The 19,949-nt window shown below is 38.2% G+C and overlaps 1 protein-coding gene across 1 annotated transcript; it reads left to right on the top strand.

Annotated features, from left to right (window-relative positions):
- Positions 1-1,577: 1,577 nt before the first annotated feature.
- On the top strand, positions 1,578-15,140 carry KLHL23 (kelch like family member 23). The gene is made up of 4 exons (XM_020990926.1): positions 1,578-1,798; positions 2,969-4,183; positions 7,764-7,916; positions 12,753-15,140. The coding sequence occupies exons 2-4, from the start codon at positions 2,971-2,973 to the stop codon at positions 13,061-13,063; spliced, it is 1,677 nt and encodes a 558-aa protein (XP_020846585.1). The 5' UTR covers positions 1,578-1,798; positions 2,969-2,970; the 3' UTR covers positions 13,064-15,140.
- Positions 15,141-19,949: the final 4,809 nt, after the last annotated feature.

Below are 19,949 nucleotides of genomic sequence, written 5' to 3'. Positions count from 1 at the left end.
CTTGAACTAAGGTGGTGGCTGTGGGAGTGCAAAGGAGGAGAAAAATGAAAGAGATATACTGTGGAGATAAACTCAATAGGACTTGGTAAATGATTGGATGCTTTACTTATGAGTGGTTGATTATCATAAAATGGTAAAACAGTATTGCTAGTAATGATGTCACCGAACATGTAAAATTTCTGAGCTCTGAAGCTACTTTTCCTGAAGCCCAGGTATGCTTGGGCAGCAGGTGTAAAGAAGTAACATGATTCATGCCAGGATACCTAAGCAACTGCTCTTGGCAAGCTGAAGCAGAGTAACTGCAGGTACAAGTGTACAGGACAAACACTAAACACATACACAACACTTCAGACAATAAGTCATAGCTCTGATGTTTTGGGAAACCATAGAAGCAAAGAGTTCAACCTGGTGCATACGGCAACCTGAAAAGGAAACCGCTTGAGGAACAGCCCTAGCTCATTCATTCATTCATTCCACAAACGTTTATTGAGTGCCTCCTATGTGTGAGACAATGTGAAGAATCAGAAAGCCCAGAAAATCAACAGGCTCTGCAAACAGCAACTCCAGTCACACACCAAAGAACGCTTCATATAAACAAAGCACTGCTGACTTGCCACCAGTTTTTTTTTAAATTTTCATTTAATTTTTTAAAAAACTCTCAACTTCACAAATACCAAATAAAATGAGTATTTCTATATATTGCGGAACAGGAGGGCACAGCATATGAAACTGAGAATGTAAAGCTTGCTTGTCTTTTAAAGTCTATAATCAGTTCAACATGTAATTTTCAAAGGGGTCCAGCTTGCCTGTGAGTGCTTCTGGCCTTCCTTCAGTTCTCATCTGTTCTGGAGGAAGGGAGACCCTCTATCTCTAGGCTAAGGATTGGCTCCTGTGGGAAGAAGAGAATTAATCATTCCGTGATCGTGGGAGCTCACAGGCATCCCGGTGGGACGCAGTCTGTAATATGCACAGGGGTCGGGGCAGGCTAGTGTACAATCGGTAGAAAATCACAGAACTTGGGGGTGCTCCTGCTCGGCTTATTCGCGCTCCAGAAGGACCGTGGAGTCGAGGCAGCAGAACAGCTTGGCCCTGGCCCTGGCTGCCCCAGGTTCTTCCTCTAGGCTTCCAGCTTAACCCCTGGTGTGCCGCTCCGACACTGAGGCTGCTGCCTAGGGTGCCAGCCGCTCAGCCCTGCGCAAGAACGTGGGGGCGTTTTGCTGAAAGGAGTCGGGGTTGGGCGGGTTGTCGCTAGCACAGGGGGGCGGGGTGGGCAAAGACCCTCTCCCTGGATCTTTACTTCGACCCTCCCCCGCTTCGCCTGGGTCGTGGGGAGCCAATCAGGGCTCGCTGGCGCCGAGAGAGGTTGCCTTTCCCGGGGTCTCTGCAGGAGGACTTTTTAGCTGTAGGAGGCTGGGTGCGTGCGTGACTGAGCCCTTGGGGACGCCATCCCCCGGCCGCCTGGGGGCGGGGGGTGCAAAGCACCTTCCCGGCGTCCCCGGCTGCAGCCTCCGCTGTCAGCCTGTGTGTGCTTGGGGGGGGGGGGTGTCACGGGAGTGACAGCGGGGGAGGGGCTGGCTTGGTCGAGGGGCCGGGGGAGCAGCCGAAGCACCAGAGTAGGAGCGGCCCCGGGGCTCGCTCTCTGGCTGGCCCCCGCCGCCGCCCCCGCCGTCGCCGCCGCCGCGCGGGTCCAAAGATGGTCAGAGAGGCGGGAGGAGTCGCCGCATTCGCCTCAGCGTCCGCGTCTCCTTAGTCCGCCGGGCCCCCAGCGCAGCCCCCGGACCCAGGGGGGGCGCTCGCGGTAAGTGGGGGGACTGCTCGGGGGCAGCCCGGGGACGCCCCCTCGGAGGGGAGAACGAGCCTTCGGCGAGCCCGCCGCCCCGAGGGAAGAAGAGAGGCGGACAATGGCCCGGGCCTCGCGGGCCGCCCGCCTGGCTCAGCCCGCTCCTGATTCTGCACCTGCTTGGGAGCCGGGAGGCGAGGGGGGCCGCTCTAAGCGCTTGAAGACCCGGCGCCCAGGGACCTCCCCGAAGCGGGGGCGCGAGCGCGGAGGGGGTGCTGGGGGGAGCACAGCTGGGCTGCCTCAGTTTCCGCGTCCTGGAAGGGGGGCTTTAAGTCCGCAGCTGGGGGGGACAAAAAAGGGGGGAGAACCCGAGGCCGGGCTGGGCTGCCTCCTTCCACATCCAGAAAGGGAGCTGTAACTCCGCGGCAGGGGTGGAGGGAGTGGGACCCGGATCCGGGCTGGGCTGCCTCAGTTTCCACTACCCAGAAGGGGAATTGGAACTCCACAGCGGGGGGCCGGTGACGTAGACGAGCCAGGCTTGCAGAGAGGTCTGTGGGTGCTTTGTACTCACGTTTTCTTTCTTTCTTCCTTCCACCGCCCCCACCACCCGCTTTGTGAGGCTGCCCTTTGACCGGCGCCTTCCCGGGGTGATCGAATTTTAAAAGGAATCTCGGAGCTGGTGGAAAAGGCTGGAGGAACAACTGAGCTCGCGTTTGGGGAGCAGCGACCCCCTCCCCCAGGCTTCTCCGGGAGCGACCCCCTAAAAGGCCCCAGACCCCTACTAATGCGAAGTGTTCGGGCAGTGCCTTCTTTGTTGAGACAGCTCTCTAGAAGGCAATTTGTATGGATTTGTTTGTTTGACATTTTGGAGGGGAAAGTGGCAAATGGACGTTTCTGGATGACCCTGGTGGCCCGTTTCACATCCTTGCATCCAGGTTCGCATAGTACTGCTGAATGTTGTGCCTGTTTACAAATTGGCCACCATATTCCATTACCATTACAGAACAACATGCACTCTGAATTTGTTCTGGGTACTGTTAGTTGTTTTAGCATTATTACTGTAATTCGTTGAGGTGAGGCCTCTGGACTACAGTCAGCCTTAATCATTATAAGGATTAGAATATACAGCATTTATAATTTAAGGTTATCTGCAGAATTTTAAATGAATATGTTTAATATTTTTTGCAGCAATGGCACTTAAAGGGCAAGAAGACTATGTCTATCTTTTCAAAGATCCTTCTCATCCTTTGGATTTCTTAGAAGCATTTAGAACATTCTACCTTGATGGATTATTTACTGATATAACACTTCAGTGTCCTTCAGGTGGTATCTTCCATTGTCATAAAGCTGTTTTAGCTGCCTGCAGCAATTATTTTAAAGCAATGTTCACAGCTGACATGAAAGAAAAGTTTAAAAACAAAATAAAACTCCCTGGGATCCACCATGAAGTTCTAGAAGGTCTTATAAATTATGCATACACTTCACAAATCAGAATAACCCAAAGAAATGTTCAAAGCCTCCTTGAAGCAGCAGACTTACTACAATTTTTTCCTGTAAAGAAAGCTTGTGAGCAGTTTTTGGTAAGGCACCTTGATGTTGATAATTGCATAGGAATGCATTCCTTTGCAGAATTTCATGTGTGTCCAGAATTAGAGAAGGAATCCAGAAGGATGCTTTTATCAAGGTTCAAGGAAGTATGGCAACAAGAAGAATTTCTTGAAATCAGCAGTGAAAAATTATTCTTTATTTTGTCCAGAAAGAATCTAAGTGTTTGGAAAGAAGAAACTGTCATAGAACCAGTTATTAAATGGACAGCACATGATGTGGAAAAGAGAATCGAAGGCATTTATGATCTCCTAAGCTATGTAGAAATAGATATAGATCAGATGTACTTGAAGACTGCTTTGAGTCTTCAGAGAAGACACCTGCTAACTGAAAACAAGTTAAGAGCCTTAATATATAATGCTCTAAGTCCTATGCATAAGGAAGTTTCCCAGAGGTCTACAGCCACTATGTATGTTATTGGAGGCTATTATTGGCATCCTTTGTCAGAGGTTCACATATGGGATCCTATAATAAATGTTTGGATTCAGGGAGCAGAAATACCAGATTATACCAGAGAAAGCTATGGTGTTACAAGTTTGGGACCCAACATTTATGTTACAGGTGGTTATAGGACAGATAACATAGAAGCCCTTGACTCTGTCTGGATCTATAATAGTGAAACTGATGAATGGACTGAAGGCTCCCCCATGCTCAATGCAAGATATTATCACTGTGCAGTTACCTTAAGTGGTTGTGTCTATGCCTTGGGAGGTTACAGAAAAGGAGCACCAGCAGAAGAAGCAGAGTTCTATGATCCTTTAAAAAAGAAATGGATTCCTATTGCGAATATGATTAAAGGTATGTACAGATTTTGTATATTATATATTTTGTGGCCTTTTGAACTTGAACCAGCCTTCCTGTTCTTTCAGTGAAAGTGCAAGGCCCAAGATAACTGTCTCAAGTATCCTGTTACTGAGGTTGGCGTCACTCTTTTATCTAAGAAGTAAAGTAGAATACACAATGTAGCATAGAATGCCCCAAATAATATTTTTATGATTCCAGTACTAAATATAGAAAAGTGCTATCTTACGAGTTTTTTGAATCAGAAAGCCATTACTGACATTTTTTAGCCAGACTTTGCTTCCTAATAATTTTTAAAGTTGGTGGACAAAATTAGAAATGTAAATGGTTTTATTTTATTTTATATTATTTTATTTCATATTATTTCACATTTATTTTATGTTATTTTATATTATATTATACTATTTAATATTTAACTTTTTTCTTGTTCTTAAATGACTTTCTCTTTAAACTTTTCCCTTCTTTACTGCTATACCAGATCAGTTTCCTTTAAATTAAAAACTGATGGTCTTTTATTTTCTAAATGCATTATGGGTTTTGTCTCCATCCTTCCTCAAAATTATTATTTCTTTTTTTTTACTATGATATAGTCTAGTTATTTGGACTCCTACAGAGTATAACGAAAATTTTATCAGAACTTTTCTCATATTTGCTTTGGTGATGTCTCATTTATGTAATCACTGTAAAGTCTTGGGAGCAAAAGCTATGCCCTGTACAATGCCTGGTATGCTGTTAGTATTCAATTTTAGGAATGGGGGAGGGATGGGCAAATAACTTTCTTGCTATATCAAAGGAAGTATAATAAAATGCTTGATTTTTCTTTCCTCTTATTCATAAAAATATAATATTTAATTTTAAAACTGGTGCTATGGTACTTCACCAGAACAGCTTTCAAATTGTATGGACACAGTGCAAGTATTTGCAAATTTGCATTATTTCATCTCAGGTGTTTCCCCTCTTCCACTTTCTTGTTCTTTCTAAGGAGCTAAAGAGAGTGTGGAAACCTGTCCAGTTGTGGCCCATTACAGTCAGCCAAGAGGCTTGATTTATGTCTGGAAATTTCTTTTCTTTAGGAAAGATCAGGTTGACACACATCTTTTGATAAAGTGGTTTATAGGACAGAAATGCCTCCCGCATTCAGAGACTATCACTCATACTCAAATATACAAGTAAATTCCTTCTCAAAATATTTGTTACTCTCTAACATGGCTTAGGAGTATTGTAATGTTTTATAATATGGGAGAGGGTAAGTTGGTTACGGCAAGGAGAGGGGGAGCAGGCTAAAAAAATCCATGTCCTTTTTTGGTACCTTGCAGGCTTAAGTTAGCTGTTTCCATCTCCTATCACCTATAGAAGATGCAAGGGAATCTGAAATGTCATTTTTGGGAGATATTAGAAATCTGGAGCATTTTTCTGCTTATTTGTGTTTCTTTGTGATTTCAAAATGTGATTTTATAATTTGGCATATATTTCTGATTAGGTTGTATGTTTTGTTGTTGGCTTTCTAGCTTATTTTTTCCCCACTTAATAGTATTTTATTTTTTCCAATTACATGTAAAGATAATTTTCAACATTTACTTTTATAAGATTTTGAGTTCCAAATTTTTTTCTCCCTCCCTCCCTACCCTCTTCCCCAAGATGGCATGCAATTTGATAAGGCTATAAATATACAGTCATATTAAACATGTTTCCACATTAGTCACGTTGGGAAAGAAGAATCAGAACAGAAGGGAGAAAGCACATTTCTAGCTTATTTTAAAAATTCACTTGATTCTTTATTCACCATAAAAGAAAATGTTGAAATAATGTGTTGACATTGTGTAGGGACTCCATGGCCTTTCCAAAGCTTCACCAACAGTTGACTAATAACTTTCATTCCTTTTATCCTGGATAAAATTGAAATACTTCATGGATAGTTACACTTTAATCTGTTAGGTGTTATTCATACCTTTGCCTCATCCCAGCCCTGAGGGGTTCACATGCTGTATTTTTTGCTTCTTACTTTGCCCCTAAGGAAGATGAAATATTTTCTATAATTTGTTTTATTTCATGTCCTGTTAAGTTTTTTTTAGGTAGTATATGTGTCAAGAAGCAGGACTAAGCAATGTATCCTTAGCTGTTATGGAAACAAATGACTCCCTAAAACGTTTTTGATCCTTCATGAAGGTCCTCCTTGTAGGTCTTTTATTTCACAGTAGAAATTAATTAATAGGTTAAACCAATATTCTCACTTAAACTCATTTTATTCCCCCAAGCCATCTTTTCCTCCTCTTGATTTCCCTATTTTGTTAAGAAACCTGGGAGTTATCTTCCTCGTCATCCTCCCCAGTCTAATTCCAAAGTGTCTTTTTAATAAAAATAGTAATTCACATTAACCCATTCTTTTATGGTTTACAGATAGCTTTTCTCACAATAAGCCTGGGAAGTAGGGATTAAAGCATCATCCCTATTTTACAAATACAAAAACTAAGGTTCCAAGAAGTTAAATCACTTGAGCCTTCCTTTCCATTATTCTGTCCCCAGTTTGAGTCTTCTTTATCTACCTTCTGGACTTTTCTAGTAGGCTAATTGATCTTTGTCTCCAGTCTCTCTCCACTTTAATCCATCTTGCACATTAAGAATAATCAATAATATACCACATAAAATATATATTAACAATAATATTTAATAATAATGATAGCTAACATATAGTGCCATGCACTTTGCTAAGTACTTTACAATTATTATCTCATTTTGTCCTCACGACAACCCTGCGATGCAGGTGTGGTTATTATCTCCATTTTACAGATAAGGAAACTGAGGCAGACAGGTTCAGTGACTTGCCAAAGGTCACAGAGCAAGTAAGTGTCTGAGGCCAAACAGGACTGGTGCTCTCCGCTACACCACGTTGCTGCCCACCCTCTGATTAACTTTTCTAAAACATGTCACCTCACTGCTCACCTTCAAATCTGGCTCCAACCTACCTTTTCAGCCATTTTTTCTCATTTTTCCCTATGTTCCATCTAAACAGTATCAACATTTCCCAAATGCATCTTGCTTTCCTATTTCACCTTTATTCAGTCTTTTTTTTTTAACTCAAATACCCTCACCTATGTCTGTAATTGTAAAAATCCTATCCATTTTTTAAGCCCTAACTGAAATACTGCATCCTACATGAAGTCTTCTCTGATGCTCTAGAATCTTTTACCAGATTCTCTTTTTGGCAGTATAGTGAAACCTTTGACAGACCCCTTCTCTGAATACCGTTTTTAAATACGTAAAACAAATAGGATTAAAAAGGAAACCAGCAAGATACTGTTTTTAAAAGTTCACAGACTCCAGATTAAGAACTTCTGCTCTGAAAGTGATTTCTCCCTCCTTTGAACTTCTAGGAATATTCACTTTTTAACCTATCTTACGGCATTTATGCTTGCCTTATGCTATATCTTCTGTTACCCCTTAAGTTTCTTAAAACCAGAGACTGTATCTTATTTACCATTGTAGCCTCTCCAACACTTAGCCTTGTGTCTTATATATAGTAGGTGTTAGATCAGTTTGATGAATGGTGAGATAAAAAGATATGATTTTTAACATACAGGTGTGGGAAATGCTACTGCCTGTGTCTTACGGGAAATCATCTATGTCATTGGAGGCCACTGTGGTTACAGGGGAAGCTGCACTTATGATAAAGTCCAGAGTTACAACTCAGACATCAATGAATGGAGTCTGGTTACCTCTAGTCCACATCCAGGTAAATAGAAACACTTGCCTAATTTGTGCTCTCCACCATAAAGTATGTCTGTGTAACAATGGATTAGTTTAATAATAGATTAAAAAATGTTTCTTTGTATGGTGGATTTAACGTACCTGGTATCATGCCCATTTTTTTTAACTGGACCTGTGATTTCATTGGTACAGAACCTTCTTCCACCCAGATGGATTGGCATCTGCTCTACAACTTACAGTCTTAGAGAGTTGCCTGGGGCACCTAGAGTTAAGGTGACTTGCCTACAGTCATGTGGCTATTAGGTATCAGAGGTGGGATTTGAACCAGGTCTTCTTAACTCTGAGGGGGGCTCTCTAATTACTACCCAGTGTTTGCTCAGATGCCTTGCCTTACACATTTTAGGTTTTTAATAAATATTGAATTGACTTGAGTGGAATTCAGGTGATCAAAGTATCCTTCAAACTAGAATCTAAATTACTTGAACAAATATTTCCAGTTATATTTTTAAATGGGTTCTTCTTGTTCACTCATGACTGACTTTTAATTACCCCATGGACCATATTTATGTCTGTGAGATTTTCTTGGCAAAGATGCTGGAGTGGTTTGTCATTTCCTTCTCTGGTAGATTAAGGCAAGCAGAGGTTAAGTGATTTGTTCACAGTTACATAGCTAGTAAGTACCTCAGGCCAGATTTGAGCTCAGGTCTTCTTGACTCCAGGCTTAGTGCTTTATCCACTGAGCCATCTAACTGCCCCCTATTAAATGATTTATACTATCACAAAAATACACATTCCATTTCACTGTGACTAAAACATTTCTAATGGTTTTGCTTTTCCTTCATTCTTAAGTTCTTTTTTTGTTATCTGTATTTTAGTTTATTTATTAAATCTATGCTTTTAAAGCCTTGATTTTTATTGGCACATTCAAAAGAAGCAGTTTATTTGTCAGCTCTTTTGTTTAAGTGCAGCTTGAGGTCATTACTTCATTTTGAAAATGTACGCTTTCTGATAAAAACTGTATGCCTGATTTGTTAATCACATTTAGTGGTTCAGCAGATATTTAGTAAGTATTACTGCGGTGTTGCATAGATTGCTGTAAGGTACTTTACAGACATAAAGAACATATTTGCTACTTGTGAGGAGGAGTCTGCCTTCCATGCTCACTTTTGTACTTTAACTGGTGCCTTTGTGAGCATCTCAGGGGAAATTACGAACTATAGCATGATGACAGTTGTACCATGTGTTTAATTTTTCTGTTATAGAAAAGCCACATTACTTGGTATTGCTTTTAGCTATTTGTCATTTGGCAACAGGTTTCTTTCTGTATGGGTCACTAGAAAAGATAATTGAAATTCACAAACTTGTACCAGCTGTGGTTATTACAGATTAATACCTTTCTGCTGATCTGCTTACAAATTGTGTTCTAAGTACCATTACTTGTGATTTTATTTTCTGAAAAAAGGTTTTTATTTGGGTCCCCCTGCCCTCCACCTGATATTATAGAAAATCCATACTGGACAGAGTAAACTCTACTTTTGATCTTTTTTATGTATATTGAATTCACAAAATGTTACTTTTTCCCCCTTTATTTCAAGTCAGAAAAGTACAATAACCAATATTATCCCCAACTATGTAAATGTTAATAATGGTCATAAATGTTGATATAGAAAAAGAAAATTATTAAGAAAATATTACTACTAGACACATTTTGCCTCTGAAGGAATAATAATAACCTAGGTAGATATTGTATTTCACCATGTACAAGGTCTTGGCAGCCAGGTAGTACATTAGATAAAGTGCTGTACCTGGAGTCAGGAAGATCTGCATTCCAGTCCAGCCTCAGACACTTATTATAGCTTTGTGACCCTGGGCAAGTAAATTAGCTACTGTCTGCCTCATCTATAAAATGGGATGACAATAGCACCTAGCTCTCAAGGTTGTTACTGGATAAAGTGGTGTTTATAAAGTGTTTTGTGAACCTTAAAGCGCTATATAAATTGTAACTCTTATTATCATCATCTAATCCGAACCTTACAACAAGCTTGTGAGGTATACAGTATAAGTATTACTATCCCTATTTTATAAATGAGGAAACTGAGACTCAGAGGGATTTAATGACTTGTACAGAGTCACACAGCTAGTAAGTAAAGAGAATGGGATTCTAATCCTTGCTTTTCTATAGCAAATCATTGAAAATGTGTCTTGGGTACCCCAACTACCCATTTGCCAGGCAGCATTGGCAGCATACAATTTCAAGAACCAGTGATAAAATGGAAGCAAAAGATGTGTCAATAGTCAGCAGTTAAGTTTAGCCTAATCCCTTAACCGTCTTAGGAGAGGCACAGCACTGTCATCTCTGTTGCTTTTAGCCACCATTCCTCTGTGGCCTGTGTGACACAGTTGGCTTCTTGTACCCCACATGTTGATGGATTAGGTACTACCTCTAGTCAGCTCACTTACATCTTAGAAACTCAGCTTCATAACATAAACAAAAAAGACCAGTTAAAAGAATAAAACTCAATATAACAATGAAATATAAACTACATTCACATTTTTTAAAAGAAGAAATATGCACAACTCATTTACTCTATGTCCCTTAGGATCCCTTTTCCATTTGTTATTTTCATATGGTTGTCGTTTCATATACTGTCTTGTCTTGCTTTCTTCGTTTAGAATTATTTCATGTCTTTTCATATTCTTTATATCTCTCATAGTTGCAGTTTTAAAGACAAAATAATATTACACTGATATATTATAATCTTTTTTGCTTTTTAACAACCATTGGATAAACTTTATTTTAGGTAAGTCACAATCTCTCTGGGCCTAAGACTTCTCATCTGTAAAATTAGGATATTGGGCTAGATGTTAACTTTTCAGTTAAAATATACTAGTTCAATGTATGTTTAACACTGGCAAACATTTTTGTGATCTCACTTTTCTTTGTTTTATGAATTTCTGTACCTTTTTCCTAATTGTATAGCAATCATCATATATTGCCTTAGTTTGTGGTTGTTTTTGTATATACCTTTTTGTATATATCTCTAATTAGAAACTACTAAAGGATGGGAGAGCTTCTTATTCATCTTTATATATCCTACTGTGCCTACTACACTGCCTTTAAATAATAGGCAGCTAGATAAGTATTGTTGAATGTGTAAAAGAGAAGTTCTTTTTTGATCTACACCTACAACAAGTGTGAAAATTTCTTCCCCAACAGGGATCTGTAATTTAGAGTTTTAGAGGGTTGCTAGGGATGTGTAGAAGCTAAATGACTTGCTCATATTCACTCAGCTACTAGGTGTCTGAGGTAGGATCTTCAACCAGGTCTTTCTGATTCCCAGGTTAGCCCTTTATATACAATGCCATGCTCTCTCTATGAAAATGTAGATATTCTAATTTAAAATATTTAATTTCCCATGAAAATTACCAGTTTATAAGAATTAAATATAAACCAGTGAAAATGGATTTTGTGTTTCCTTTTCTTCTATTATTACTTCATGTTGCCTTTAGTTCTTAAAACTCAAAGAAAATTTAAATTTTTTAATTTAATTTTAATTTATTTTAAAAAGTAAAGATTGTAGAAAGAGTGGACTCTCTGGCTTCTCTGTTATTGATTTTATTGTGGTTTGTGGTGGTGGTGGTGGTGGTGGTGGTGGTGGTGGTGATGGAGGATAGGGAACAAGAGTCCTTTCTTAAGTGGGGTGCCAAGTATCCATTTATTTGCTCCTAGGTTTCCTGTGCTTATAACTCTCTTGCCTCCAAATCTTTGTGGGGTTAGAGCCTTCATATCTAGCCAGAGTCAATGATTGAAGTCAAAGTATGTTATAGATATGTTAATATTTGTCTAAAGAAGAGAATAAGACCTTTAAAGTGCATTCATTGCTTGTTGGGGAGATAGCATGATACAGTAGAAAGAGCATTGTATACCAGATCAGAGATGTGGACTCTAATCCTGTCTTTTCCACTTAAATTATCTTTATGACCTTGGGCAAATCACTGTTAACTTTGATGGTCCTTAGTCTCCTCATTAGTAAAATGAGAGGGTTAGACTAAATGGCCCTCTAAAGCTCCTTCCAGTCCTGATCTATGAATCTGTGATCCTTATTGCCACCCAGAAGAGTCTATGATCCTTATTATTACCACGCAGATGGGCTATTGCTGTGCCAACTTCCAAGTTTATTATAAGTTAAAGCTGGAAGTTATCTACAGAGGTCATCTAGCCCCCATGTGTGCCTTATGAAAAGGCAGTGCTTATGACATATCCTAAAAATAAATGCCAACTCAAAATAAGACTATGGGGAAATTCAGTGAAGAGGGTTCTGCATATACAGGTTCTCTTTGTTACTCTGAAGATTCAGTTTAAGTATAATATTTGTGGACTATGGAAGCAACTCTTGGAGAGGTGGAATGAGGGTGGAAGCCCATAGCACTGTCAGGTGCTATATTTTGGAACAAGTTTCAAACATATTTTGAGGTGATATGTACTAGACTAGGTGGCACAGTGGATAGAGTGCTGGGCCTGAAGTCAGGAAGATTCTTCCTGAGCTCAAATGTGGCCTCTGACATTTACTAGCTGTGTGACCTGGGGCAAGTCACTTATCCCTGTTTGCCTCAGTTCCTCATCTAACTGTAAAATGAGTTGGAGAAGAAAATGGCAAACCACTTCAGTATCTTTACCAAGAAAACTGCAGATGGGGTCAGGAAGAGTCAGAATGATTGAAACAATTCAACAACAAAAATATGGTAGTCTGATATGTATGCTAATTTTAAAATGTGTGTGATAACCATTCATTAATTTGCTGTAGCATTATGTATTTTGTCTACAATTTTAAAATTCTTTTTCTTTTTTTCCTTTTCAAAGAATATGGACTGTGTTCAATTCCATTAGAAAATAAGCTATATCTTGTTGGTGGACAAACCACAATTGCAGAATGCTATGATCCTGAACAAAATGAATGGACAGAGATAGCGCCTATGATGGAAAGGAGAATGGAGTGTGGTGCCGTCATCATGAATGGATGTATCTATGTAACTGGTGGATATTCCTACTCAAAAGGAACATATCTTCAGAGCATTGAAAAATATGATCCTGAACTTAATAAATGGGAAATAGTGGGTAATCTTCCTAGTGCCATGCGTTCACATGGATGTGTTTCTGTGTATAATGTATAATGCAATCTATGAAAACCACTAAGTAGAACCAAAAAAAAACCCCAAAACAAAACAAAAAAACCAGTTCACACTTAGCAGCGTACCAATAGATAAAGAATCTTATTTGGTATCAAAATATTGTTTGGACACTGGAGTTTATACTACACGGCACCCTATACTTTTCAAAAGTAACATTATCTTTAATATTTACTCGGACAGCTACAAAATAAATGGTAGGAAGTTAAAGACATTTGTAATCATGCATTCCATCTCCTCATCACAGTATTGATGTTGGTAAGACATCAGAACCATACTGTGAAATTGATGTTCAGTTCTTGCCCTTAGGGTCATGGGTAGTGCACATTAAAGTACAATCTAACAGGTGATTGAAGTGGATAGAGGAAATCTTTTCTACCTCTATACAATTTTTAAATATTTTTTGAAATATTTAAAGCTCAAAGTACTGAGGAATGTGACATGAAACTAGATACAATCATCTTTTCTAGTTTTCTTTTTCTCATGCAGTTTGTATAATCTTTTCAAGTGACTTGATAGTTATTATTTTATATTTACTGAGTATTAACAATGTTTTATAAAACAGTTATTGCCTAAGAGTTTACAACCTAATTCTGAAAGGACGGCAAAACCGAAAAATGAGAGTAGAATAAAATTGCTTAATAGACTTTGTATTAAGTATCAAAAGTTTTTTTTTTTAACAAATGTGAACCTTTGTGCAAACAAAGTTAAGGTTTCTATAGTTTATGCATGTAAAAAAAATACCCAGTATCATCCCTGATTAGAAATATTTACCTTTATGTAGAATGTATTTTAGAGCTGGAAGGAACCTTGGTATTCTTCACCCAACCAATTCATTTTCTTTCAAACAGATAATAAGAAAAGCTGCATTAGGGTATATGTTTAAATTTTAAGCACTAAAGTAAAAAAAGTCTTAAAATGCTTGAATTCTTTTCTTTTGGAAATAAATGACCATATTCACAGTTTAAAAAAAAACACCCCTGAAATAAGAGGAATTATTTTAAGCTTGGTCTGAATTAGTAAAAAGTATTAGTTACAGAATAGAATGCAATGTTAGAACTGGAAAGGATCTTAGAGATCATCTAGTCCAACAAAGAAATACAGAAACATTGAGAGACTCTAGACTTACCAAGTCGACCTTGTCTAGGAATATATTTTTTAAAACAGATGTGAATTTGTAATTGCCTTCTGCATGGTATTACTATTTAAATTCTCATCTAGAGTTCTTCAAGATCTTGTTTAAATCATCCTGCCTTCTCTGTATGCCTTTCTTGATTATCCTTACTCTCAGTGATCATTTCTTCTTTAAATTTCTTTAATGTTTATTGTTGGAACTTGAGGTTTACAATCCTTCTAGAGTATTAAGATTTCTTTTTTGAATGTTAAAATATTTCAGACTCCCACATTATTGTAGTTTGATTAGTATCCATTGATTGAGAAAGTATATAATCATAAAAAAGCTTTCTATGAATTCACTAATATTTGAAATTTTTATTTTATTAATCACAACAACACTTACATACATTTAAAATAGTATTGTGTACATATGCGAGACATTTATTTATTTAGGCATATTTGCTTTTTTATGGATTAATTCCCCTGCAGTCTACAAGTTTGGATCCACTAGTCTAGACCACTCATCTAGCACTAGTTTGTAGTAATAAATCCAGTGCTAGTTTGTACTGTTATTCAGAGGACTAGACTAGATGATCTCCTAAGGCCCCTTCCAGATCTAAATCAATGATTCTGTGGTCTTTTAATGTATTCATCCTGTCTCCCTGACAGATTATTAGCATGTTGACGGCAGTGACATTGTCTTATACCTCTATTTCCCCAGTGCCTATCAACTGTTCCCTGCAATAGTAGGTGTTAAATAAGTTAATGTTTCTCAGTAATATCAGTTGTTTATACATTTTTTAAAAACTGGTTGAAGTGCTTGAAGATGCTTGAAGTTTGTGCTACTAAGTACTTTTTAAAAGTTTGTCTTTTCTTTAAAAATCTTATTTATGTTTTTAATTTGCACTCTGAAGAAAGGATTGAATAAAGGTAAATGTCAGCTGTGTTTGAATTATCATTAATTCCAAATTAGTAATTTGAATTAAAGTTTTACTAAAATAGGTGAGGCATCTTCCTCATAATAATCATTCTATTTTTAAAAAATATTAAAATGGTGAAACTAATTTAATATTATTAAATTACTATTATCTTTTAAGCATCTATAATCCTTGTAAGCTCTGAGGATCCTAATATTAACTCTCATTCCATGAGTTTGGTCTTCAGAGCTTGGTTAGCTACTATCTTCCTTCAAGGTTGAGGGATACCACCTGTGGGGTGAGGAAAGGTGATTGGCTAATGCTGTTGTCTTGAGCCCCCACTGGTGAGTTTCCCCTAACATTAACACTTGAAAATCAACTAAAGTAAATTTTAGAAAGGGGCATTTACTAAGGTGGTATGACAATAGTTGACACAAAAAACCCCCAAATTCTGTGACATGGTTTTCTTCAAGTACACGAAGGGTCCAGGGAAACGTGAGCTCAACCTTAAGAGTGCATGTGTGGCAAAAGGGTAACAGTTCCTGATTAATGGAAGCCCTTTTTTTCCTATTCATGGGGTATCCAAGATGCGTCCCCCCTCAGGCATGGCATGGTTTCTTTTTGGGTTTCTTACAGAGAACACGTCCAGTCTGTCCTTGGCTCCCAATGTAAATACTACTGATAGTCTGGGGACAGTGTTTAGTACAGCAGTGGGAAAATGGGAAGTCCAAACATTCTCCAGACCTTTAAAAGCTGGAAAGTTCTTGTTAAGACCTATGATTTATTGAGACCTTTTCTTAATTAGTTAAGATATCAGGCTAACCCTTACACATCAAAATTTTTAAATTTGTCCTTTAGTTTTTAAAATGAAAGTAAAATCAAACCAGACATTGAGAATAGCATGGTGCTATCAAAACTTTCCAATTCTCATGGCACTTATTTTACTTAAAGACATACTAGTATTTAGCTTCTCCAAAACACATTAGTTCTTAAGTATACATTTTTTTCTGTCTACTGTTAAGTTCATAACTAGTTCCTCAAGTTTTAAGTCTGCTAATCTCTTATTCCTCTCAAATATAACATCCCAAACTACCCCTGTCCTAGGCACAAGTTCATTTTCTTGCTAACCCTCTCATCCTGATCAGTCTTAATCCTTACTACTAGCATCATTCCCTATCCTCTTCTGGTATCCTCTATAGAGCCTCTGGCTCTGCCCCATCTCCCATTATAAACAAATTTTCATTGAAACTTTATTGCTTCTTAAAAAAACTATGTAAACTCAGAAACTGAAACTTGGCTTATCCTGACGACACATCTCTCATCTTACAGACTTGTGAAACCAGAAGGCTTGTTCCTTACTCCCTGATGCTGTTCAGACCCTTACTGTTCCACTCAATCATATATTAACTTCTAATTCCTGTTTTTGTTAACTGCAAACATGTAGGGCCCATATACCCACTTACCCACTATCCCCTGCAGTGATGATTAGCATTGTTCTCACAGTCTTCTCTCTAACTTTGCTGAATTCCATTATATGTATATGCTAACTAACTTTAATTCATCCCTCACTGCTGTTTGGAGACAGTTGACTAGGGGACACCCCTTCCCACAAGTCACACTTAGAGGATTGGATTCATGCCTGGGGGAGCCAGGAGAAAGGAGTTACCAGGTTTTCTTGGATTCCCTGGGAACTTCCCTCACCGCAAATTTTTGGGGAAGAGCTCTTAAATCAAACTTAGCAATGGCTCTTAACTAGTGTCTCCCCAAAAGTGGGTTAATAAGGTCCCTTATAGAAAAGACTCCTTTTTCAAAGTAGCTATCTGATAGCTATTTATTTCTTCCACTACAAAAAGAAATGTTTAAAACACAAAAGAGTCTCGAATGTGCATTAACAAATGTTTAAAAAGTGAGACAACGTTCCATTACCTATTAGGTAAAGGCGCGTTTTGTTACTAATGAAGAGATACTTCACTTTCTCCTCCATTTTCTCCTACACTGTCTATGGAATTCACAAGTCAGGATTTCTTGGCAAGCCAGGGCATGGCTTGAGTTTTCTTATTCCTTTCATCTCTGGCATTCTTCTGGCAATTTCTCTTGGTAGTGCTCCTTTTCCATAAAGTTGCAGGAAACACCTTCCTTTGGGCAATTAGCACTCTAGGTAAGCACATGTTCTTGTTGCCATGTGCTCACAGCTGGGGGTGGAAAATTCCTTTTCCCCTTTTTGAAAATTCAAGGGAGAGTTAGCAGAATCTCAGTCAATATGTTCAAAAGAGGGGAGGGAATAAATGGGGTCCTTCTCCACTCTTTTTTTTTTTTAGCTTACTGAGTGGACAGCTCTTCAAGATTCAGTTGCCAATCATTTCACAGTTCCCCCTTCCCCCCAACATGAGGACCAATAAGGGATTGCTTAGTTGTCTCAAAGTTCAAGTAATTTCAGGCTGTGTCAAAGAATGTATCCACACCCACAGAATTAATTAGAACATGCCCAGTTTCATGGGAATTGAGCCCCAGACCAACAAATCAGGAGAGCCTTTTGATTTACCTTCATTACGGTGGGAATGCTTCATCAAATTGTCCATAAGGGATGTTCTAAATGTTCTTCTCAAGACCGTAACCCTACCAACTCCTTTAGTCTTAGCTGAGAAAATTGAGACCAATTACTGCTTTTGGAGCTAGGTGGCACAAAGGTGGAGTCAGGAAGATTGATCTGGCCTCAGAAATTAGCTGTAAAACTTGGGCAAGTCACTTAATCCTCTTTGCCTCAGTTTCTTTATCTTAAAATGAGCTAGAGAAAGAAATGTCAAACTACTCCAAGAAAACTTTGTCAAGAAAACTCCAAATGGGGTCACAAAGAGTCGGACATGACTGGAACAACTGAACAACAAACTGTTTTTGGAGTATTCGTTTCTACAAAGAGAAGGAACAAAAGTAAGCAATCTTAACTATTACATTAAAAAATACAAGGTGACAAAATTCACCAAAGATACAAAGGGAAACATGTTCACTTTAATTTTTGTTTCAAATAAAATAAGTCTGAAAACTACATTTTTGTAGATTGTACAGGGTAACTCATATAGGCTCTACTTTGACGATAATGGAAATTATTTGTTCTAAAATTCTAAAATGAGTGATTAATTTGTGTTGCCTTTTTTTTTAAATAAATGAGCCTATTCCAGCTTCTAACTCCAAGAATTCCAATTTTTCTTCATCTTCAGATCATGACGAAACATTAATGACACATAGAAGGGGCACTTTTTAACATAAATTTTTGTCTTTCAATTATCTAGCATTTTCCCCCTCCCATATCCTTTACCTTGAAAAAAAAATACAAAACCCTTGTGTCGTATAAGATAGTCAAACAAAACAAATTCCTACATTGACCACATCCAAAAATGAGAACATTCCAGATATTAATTCATCACTTCTCTGTCATGAGGTGGTCATCATGCCTCTGGAATCATGGTTGACCTTTACCTTGATCAGAGTTCTTAAGTTTGTCAAAATGTTCATTTTTACAGTATTGATTTTTGCTGTTCAGTCATTTCAGCCCTGTCCAACTCTTCATGACCCCATTTGGGTCAAAGATACTACAGTGATTTGCCATTTTCTAGCTTATTTTACAGATGAGGAAACTGAGGCAAACAAAGTTAAGTGATTTGCTCAGGGTCATACAGCTAAGTAACTATCTGAGGCCAGATCTGAACTGAGGAAAATGAATCTTCACAATTCCAGTCCCAGCACTTTATCCACTGTGCCACCTAGCTGCCCCCACAGTATTAATGTTATAGTATAAACTCTTCTCTTGGTTCTGCTTACTTCATTCTATCAGTTCATACAAGTTTTCCTAGGTTTCTCCGAAAGCATCTTTCTTCATTTCTTCCATTACAATGGCAGTATTCTTAGTTAGCTGTTTCCTTTCTATTATTAGCTGTATCAGAAACTAGAGGTAAAATGACAGATTCTGGGGTCAAATGGGTTTCACTTCTGCATTTGTGTTCTTGGCACTTAAGCACAGTTTTTGACACTGGTAGGTGGTTAATAAATGTGTGTTAGTTATTTTCAAACTAATCTTAATTATAAACTTAATGGTCTCAACAAAACAACTGACTTAACCACAATACAGGAATAAAACCATACTTAAAAGCATAAAGTGCAAATTATTCACATTTTGATAAAAGGGAAAGACATATAAGCTTTAAATTTTATCCTACATGATATATGTTGTTTGTGTGACCTTAATGAATGTAGGCAAGTCTTCCTACTCTGAGTATTGTTTTAAGGATATTTTAAGGGAGGAAAGGATTTAAAAAAACCTAAACTGTTGACTTTGTCCTTAGAATTAAAAAAAAAGTACTGGACTTGGGGTCAAGAAGACCTGGATTCAAATTCCATCTCAGATACTTAGTAATTGTGTTACTCTGAACAATTTGGTTAACTTCTCTGGGTTTGTTGGTTTTGTCATAAAATAAAGTGCTTGGATTCTACCAGTTCAAAAACTATGATCTTTTGAAAAAGAGTTGTAAACTAACCATTATTTCCCTCTCTTAGTCTTGGCTAAAAAGTGAACATCAAGCAAGCCTAATAGGTGAAAATGGAAGGAAAAAAGGAAACAGCATTTATTAAGTGCCCGCTATTTGCCAGCCACTGTTAGGCCTTTATAAATATTAACTTGTAATCTTCACAACAACCCTGGAAGGTAGATGCTATTATTATCCCCATTTTACAGTTGAACAATAACCACATTCACGTTGTGTTCTTTGCCTCTTTGGCTTAATTTGTAGAGTTCCTCCATCCCTCCAAGAAATAATTTATAGTCATAGGTGTGGGTACAAGGTGTG

Source organism: Phascolarctos cinereus, unplaced genomic scaffold (assembly GCF_003287225.1).
Source record: "Phascolarctos cinereus isolate Bilbo 61053 unplaced genomic scaffold, phaCin_HiC Scaffold_726;HRSCAF=1367, whole genome shotgun sequence".
NCBI classification, from domain to species: Eukaryota; Metazoa; Chordata; class Mammalia; order Diprotodontia; family Phascolarctidae; genus Phascolarctos; species Phascolarctos cinereus.
This window is presented reverse-complemented; position numbering and strand designations above follow the sequence as displayed.